Genomic DNA, 7,505 nt, shown 5'->3' on the forward strand with positions numbered 1-7,505 from the left:
AAGATTTCAATAGCCAAGAAGAGAAGAAGAGCAGCCCAACATACAATAAAGCTTTCTCCTTCAGTTTATGGAGAATGAAGAACAATTAACATTTCCTTTTTTAAAAAAATGAAAAACCTACAGTGGTGGAACTGATTGTCCAAAGACTGGGAAGAGCCGGCCTCTGCCGTTCTGATCCAAGCTTCCATTAGCACTGCCAGCCGTTTGCATCCTTGGCAGGAAAAGTTTGCTGAGTTTATGCTGGCAGCAGAACAATACAAGGAAGTGTTTGTTGTGCCTTCTCGAGGCATGTTTTGATTATAAATTAATCTCTTGGGATATTACAGCTGCTTCAACTGGTTAATGAGTATCTTAACAGTACCTGCTACTCTTCCTTGTCCAAAGGCCAATTGATCTCTGAACTTATAAAACCGTCAAGACTAAGGCAGGAAAGCAGAGCTGAAGGAGAGCTATCCAGGTGAAACCAAATGCTGGGACTAACTGCAAAGATGCCAAAGAACCTTTTATCGTTTCTTCGCTTGTGTGTGCTCCTGCTCGGCTTTGCCGTTATCTGCTCAGGAGCCTTTTGCATCTCAACAGGCTCTTCTGCCTGCAAATGCAATAATGTGCCTATTGCGTATTTCCTATTGCCTTTGGGGTTCTTCCTTCTCATCTCTGGGATTTTCTGGAGCACTTATCACGAGGCCAGCAAACACAAGAGCTTATTCCACAGAATTATCCAGCAAAATCCTAGATTTCGAAATAGTCATATCAATACCATAGACAGGTATGTCTGATGTGGTTCAGTGTATGACTGTCTTCTGATACTACCCCCCCCCCCTTTTCCTGACCTGTGCAAGACTTTTCAGATCCACAGACACCTCCATCCTTTCCCCCGCTTTCATCCAGGTCTTCTTGCTGCCTTTCCTTCGTTTCGCTTTAGGAATACCTACAATGTGCCTTCCTGCAAAGTGCCTCTTTGTCCTTTGTATCCATCACCTTCCTGCCTATCCAGTAGTTCATTAATTTTCCTTTCCATCTAATTCACTTTACACATGCTTTTTATCATATGCTTCCCGTTCCTTGTCTTTCCATTTTACCAAACATCCCTGTTTCACCTCCTCATTGAACTATATTCTATATGTATATTCATATACATTTCTTTCTGTCAGGCCAGCTGGCAGTTTCTTCTAAAATGTCCCTTTTGCCTTACATCCTCTCCTTTAATTCATGCTCTTGAGCTTCCATCGCTGTTATTTAGTTCCTGGATATTTGTTTCGCATCAATCAATCAATTTGTTAAATATACGCCTGAAAACACCTAGCCTAAATGACTTTACAAGGCAGTGTATTATTCATCTGTCCTAATAATCTATTCCTTTCTTCTGTAGAATAATTAATATTTTATTCTAGAGCTGGCTTTTTAAGGACTTTCCTGGTTAATTAATATTATAAAAGGGTCCCAATTTTTTGTCTTCTGTCAGAATTGAGATTGTAAGAATGCCCTTGATCCTGTTTGTTGCCTAAAATCAAACTGACTCTAACTAATTTTAGTCCAGTCCTTCTTTGACTGAGACAGATATATATGGAAATGTGAAATGGTCCCACTGGGTATTGTGCTGGGAACATTTTCTGTCAATCATACTGTGTTATGAAGCTGCATAGTGATAGAAGATAAGGAAACCAGGTAAAAGCTGTAGTCAGCTTCCAGGTTAGCTGGGTAGTCTTGGATATGTTATTACCTCTCAGGCTAGCCTGTTGCGCAGAGCTGTTGTGAGCATGAAAGACCTCTCTGTCTACCTTAGAGGGACTGTAGCATGCACACAGACACAGGAAGTTGACCTGGATCTATTAAGGTCAGTATTGTCTCTGCTTACTGGCAATCGATCCTTAGGGTCCCAGGTTGAAGTCTTTCACTACCTGAGGCCTTTAACTGCAGCTGCTAGAGATTGAATCTAGGACATTCTGCATGGCAAGCAAATGCTCTACACCACTGCCAAAGTCCCACCCATACAACATGAACAAGTGTATAACCAAATTACTGGGGTTTCTAGATTGCTGTCTGGTGCCATACACTTTATTTCCAAATGCTGCTGGTACACAGAGTTTCATGATGGGAGAGATGGTTCAGACTGAGTCTATCTGAACCAAATACTGACAGCTGGGATGTAAACTTGTAGCAGAAGTAGTACGTGCATTTCTAGGAGCTAAATCATAATTCATATAGAAGTACCGTATGCATTAGTAGATTAATGTAAAATTATACATCCTGAAATCTGGGTCTTTCATTGTGGCTTAAACCCATAGGCACATTTGACCCTGAAGTATTTCCCCCACCCAAATAGGTAACTCAGATGTTACACTTTGTGTGTGCAAAGTGCCATCAAGTCACAGCTGACTTATGGTAACCCCATAGCGGCTTTCAAGGCAAGAGATGTACATTGCCTGCCTCTGTGTAGCAACCCTGGACTTCCTTGGTGGTCTCCTATCCAAGTACTATCCAGGGAAGACCCTGCTTAGCTTCCGAGATCTGACAAGATCGGGCTGGCCTGGGCCATCCAAATGAGGGCACACTTTGTATTGTTTAGTTTATTGCTTCAGTAATTCTCACAACAGAGCTGAAGGCTTCTCACAGCACAATCTGTCCCTGAGGTTTCTGTAAACATACCTACGTGAAGACTGAAGCTTTGACAGTGAACACTTCCTTAAGTCAAGCTGGGCTAACGCCTGGCAGAGTTTGTTAATGGACCATGGATAGAAATGTCACTTCCTATTCTGTTGTGGCAACAGTACCATAAACACTCACAATAGGCAAAGCAGCCACTCTATAAATACAGCCGAGCACATACTCTGGTTAGATAAGCAGGGAAGTATTTGGCAGTCTGAAAGAGCTTGTGGCCCATACTGCAAAATAAATCGCCCTGTACTATCAGCTTAGACAGAATAAATATTTCCTTTTCAAGTAGAGGGGGTCTAATAGAAGAAAAGGATTGGCAAACATCCAGGCAAAGATAAGGATCGTTTTACGACGGCAAAGTCTTATTACATCTTCACTAGAAAATACATTAGTAATCTTACAGGGAGGCCTGCATGCAAAACTGTTAGCCACACTCCTCCCCCCCACTTTTGATAACTTTACTTAAAACAGGCACTTTTGTTTCTTGTGGTCATGGTTGTGAGAGCCTACCTCTGTTTAGCCTTCAAATGAGAGGCCATTGTGATGAGCAGATACAGCCTTTGAAGAGCAGGGTGGGTGTTCCGTTGGGGGCTGATGCTAGCCCTTCTCAAGAGACCTCCAGCATGTCACAGTTCCACACAGAACTAACACAGCGTGTGTTTTTCTTGGTTGTTTCATGCAGGCCTGACTTCTACCCCCCATCTTATGAAGATAGCACTGATCCTGAAAAGCTGACATTCCCACTGCCAGACTGCCTACTGGATGGAGGAAGGAATTCCTACAACATACCTCCACCTCTGTACACAGAGAGCAGTCTGGAATTCATTGAGGAGGCCAGCTCTCAGGAACAACAACCACCCTCCTATGAAGTTTCTGTGCAGCAACAGCAAGCTACAGAACATGACTCAGCACTTCAAGAGACTTGTAATGCACCTGCGTCACAACCTTGATCAAACAGGTGTCTAAGCACTTGCAGAAGAGATAGGCTGTGTCTACTGTTCGGGGATAAAGGCAACAGTTAAGGACTGTGCCGTCCTATCCGAGTGTGAAGCAGTAGAGTGCCTTGTGATAGCAGCCTTCCATGGCTGGCTGTGTGGAATCACAGAGTCACTTGGTACTTGAAGATTCCTGGGGCTGCTACGGATATGAATGATGTTGCTCAGTACTAATGGTTGGTCTGTTTGTTTACATCTTATACTTTTATTATACCCGTTAAAGAAATGTCTGTAAGAACCGACATTCTCTTAAGAGCAGCAATAGAAGCCGGATGAGGTTTCAGAGGCAGGGCTCCTTTAGAAAGAAAACACAAGTGAAAAAAGAAAGCCACCACAAAGCAAGGAAATTGGGGAGGCCTATATATGTCTATTGAGAGACTGTTGCTAAGGAGCAAATGTATTCTAGCACTGGAATAAGAGGCTTCCCCGCAGCCCCCAACGCTGACATTTCTTGGACTGTTTTGGTAGGCATTCCTCTGTATAAAGGGATGGATCCAACAGGTCTCAGTTAGGTTATTTTGTAAGGCCAATGCGTTTGTGATGTGGCTGAAGCTATCTTGTTTACATACTGTTTAATATTGCCTTGCACTAACTTTTTTACAATAAAGTTTTGTATTTTAAAACAACAACAGTTCTGTTGAAAGTGGCATTTACTTGAAGAATGGGGTACATATCTGGTGACCAGACCAGAATGAAAGTGCAAACATAGCTTGAATACATTTGTCAGCGGAGCTTCAGAAAGTTTCAATCAGTTGCTTCAAGGAAAGAGACCCCCCCCCCAGTCTTTCAGTTCAGTAATACACCTTCCTTGAGTTGGCCTTACATCGGCATCTGCTTCTAAAATATCACATCAACTCATACCTATGGCAGAGACCCACCCACCCCCTTTCTAAAGCTACAGAAATCAATGTAAAACATCCACAGGTCATATGGCTAGCCCATATTTTCATCCTTTATTACACAGTTCAATGGAAGGTACCATTTCTAAGCTGGAGAATTTTCCTCAAGATTTTTCTGCTGTTTACCCTGCAAAATGCTACACAAATTTAAAAGCTAACACTTAGCATGCCAAAGTATTCTTGTGTGACCATATTCTTATGGTCAGTCACACTGCAGCTTAGACTGAGACAGAAACTTGTCCAGAAAACTGCAAGTTAAGCATGGAGCTAACGGCTAGGATTCTTGGGGCCAAACCATATTCTACCTCTCCCCTGTGCAATACTAATTTTCAAATCTTTTCATTTTTTAAATGAACTTGCAGCCTGCAGCTAAGGCATGACCCTTACCAAAACAGAAAGAAACATGTAAGTAGTTTCTATGCTCTGGATTTGGGTTTCACGGTGCAACCACCCTCCACACACATCATCCTCACCCTGCATGCCACTTTTGAAATGGAAAGGAAATTCAACAGCAATTAGTGTAGCAGAACAAATTTAGAGTCCAGTGGCACCTTTAAGACCAACAAACATTTATTCAAGGTATGAGCTTTCATGTGCAAGACACACTTTTTCAAATACAGTGGAATGGGAGGTGGGTTCAAATTTATAGGCAGGGACTTAACAGCAAATTAACATGTAACATGATAATGTTTAAGGTATGCAAAGTCAGAACTAAACAACAAGCTAAGGTTATAAGGTCAGCAGTTGTAAAGCAATAAATCTGTCAAAGTAGCAGATAGAGATCTAAAGGTATATTTTCTAATTGTGGGAAGCAAACTGAGAATCTGCAGTCTCTCCTCCCAGGCACTTTTTGAGGTGGATGTAGTGCCATGTCAACAAAACATCCCAATATTCCTTGCATTACATTCAGTATTCTAATATACTATTCTGAAAAAGAAATGCACTAAAATACAGAGGATTTATAGTCCTTGTTGTTGTGAATACATATGTGAGGACTGAGGGTGATTCTGCATCGACTTTCCCTCCGTTGTTTTAGGAAACCCACCTTGGAACAGAAGTTTCCCCTCTGCATTGCACGCTGCTTTCACTTTCTTTAATCATTGGATTTTATGGAACTCTCCAAACTGCATGCCACTTTCACTTTCTTTGATCATCGGGTTTTATGGTACCTTCTGCATAGATTTATGGCTGTTCAGGGGTGACTTTGTAGTCAGTACCCATTGCCCCGGGGTATACCAGAAGAACATAAGAGAAGCCAATGTTAGATCAGGTCAATGGTCCATCCAGTCCAACACTCTCATACAGTGGCCAAAAATATGAGGTGCCTTTGAATGTGATTTTGAGCTGCACCTTTTCCTCAGTGTTGAGAAAATGTGGAGTGAATGCCAGATGCAGAATTGCCCTGAATGAATTAGCATGTGTAATGAGATAAGAAACCAGTATCCCTGTTGAGTCCTGGGAAGGTTTTTGTTCCAAGTGTTGTCAGCGATTCGAAAGCTTCGGCAAGTAGATAAATTGGGGACCACCCGTAAGGGGGTGGGCACACCACTCTCCTTGGAGGTGTTAGCTGCCAGGACTGACATTTGCGGCGTGGCAAGATCAAAAGTGGGAAAAATCTGTTTCGGCATTCCCTGCAGTGGAGCAAATCGGCCAGGCGGTGGCAGTGTGGCAGTGCGACATCAAGAGCCCTGACGTAATCAGCCAGCCGACAGAATACATGCCGTCGGGACATGACTGATACAGCCTGCAAATGGATCCTCCGACTAGCTACAATGTGTGTGCGATTAAATATTGTATGTTGTCTTCCCTATCCCCCACGAATATATTGTTAGTCCATTGTCTCTCTGAGTAACTGTAAATCGCTCTGAGCCCGCATGAGTGGGAAAAGCGATCAATAAATTGAAATTATTATTATTATATTATTAAATGAATGAGATAAAATGAACCAGTGAGCTTGTAATGATGGTATAAACCAAAAGCTGTTCTGGGTAATGCCAGAAGTGAATCCAGATTTGCAGCAGTAGCTGGTCTGAGCCCAATTCTTGCAATGGTGATAAGTTTGCTTCTTCTATACTTTGGTCTACAATTACATCATTTTATAAGGCTTGCAATAGCAGCTATGACACAGCTGTCAGGAACTGAATAAACAACAGTTCTGGGTTTTTTCAGTGTCCCCTTGCTCTTCACAGCACACAGATACAGGTACTTGTTTTTTTAAATGAACAGAACCTTTAGTGTATTAAAGAACAGAAAGCCAAATGTGCCATTCAATGAGGTTGATACGATTTTTAACTTTTTTGGCATTCTGTAGTTCTGAGAATATACACCAAGTGAATAGTTTATGGTAAAGACTAAAATTTACAGGTAAGAACTGGTGCTTTGATGAGAGCTGGAGTATGTGGCAGAGGCAGTAGAGATTGGATTGGGGTGGGTGTAGCAATCATCATCTAGGGTGGAGAGGAGGTTTAAGCTTCCCCTCCCATGGCATAGACCCAGTCCATATCAGAACCTCATGAACCAGTTATTGAAAATACATATGAGAAGACAACAGAATTACACCCTTCTAAGCCCATTGACCTCAATGGACTTAGTAGGCATAACATTGTTTAAGATGTCATTGCAAGTTGCTCCCCTCTCAACAATCTGTGCCTTTTGGAGCATTTTCAATCCTCATCAGACTGGGTTACTTTACACCATTTCCCCTGCATACCTGGGGAGTTCCCTGAGGAGGTAGAGAACCCTTACTTTTTCTGTGGCACTGATTTTGTTATCCAGGGGCCAGCCAATTTTACTATCATATATAACAAGAAAGGGGACCCGTGATACTCACGGGGGGTGGAGAAGAGCTCCAGGCAGAGGAGGAGGCGGAGGAAGTAGCAGCAGCAGCAGCAGGTAAGCCTTTGCCAATCTCCTCCACCCCCCTCCCCTGGTCTCCTCTTCCCCCCCTCCCCCGGTC

At 42.7% G+C, this 7,505-nt stretch overlaps 1 protein-coding gene across 1 annotated transcript; it reads left to right on the forward strand.

Moving 5' to 3' along the window:
• Window positions 1-488: 488 nt before the first annotated feature.
• On the forward strand, window positions 489-3,605 carry TMEM252 (transmembrane protein 252). Its single transcript, XM_015425886.1, has 2 exons — window positions 489-766; window positions 3,338-3,605. The coding sequence occupies exons 1-2, from the start codon at window positions 489-491 to the stop codon at window positions 3,603-3,605; spliced, it is 546 nt and encodes a 181-aa protein (XP_015281372.1).
• The last annotated feature ends 3,900 nt before the right edge of the window (window positions 3,606-7,505 follow it).

This window comes from Gekko japonicus, unplaced genomic scaffold (assembly GCF_001447785.1).
Source record: "Gekko japonicus isolate JY-2015 unplaced genomic scaffold, Gekko_japonicus_V1.1 scaffold31, whole genome shotgun sequence".
Classification (NCBI taxonomy): Eukaryota; Metazoa; Chordata; class Lepidosauria; order Squamata; family Gekkonidae; genus Gekko; species Gekko japonicus.

Coding starts and splice junctions, on each gene's coding strand:
- TMEM252 (XM_015425886.1), top strand. CDS start 489: ATGCCAAAGAACCTTTTATCGTTTCTTCGCTTGTGTGTGCTCCTGCTC. Junction 767..3,337: donor CATATCAATACCATAGACAG/GTATGTCTGATG, acceptor TGTTTCATGCAG/GCCTGACTTCTACCCCCCAT.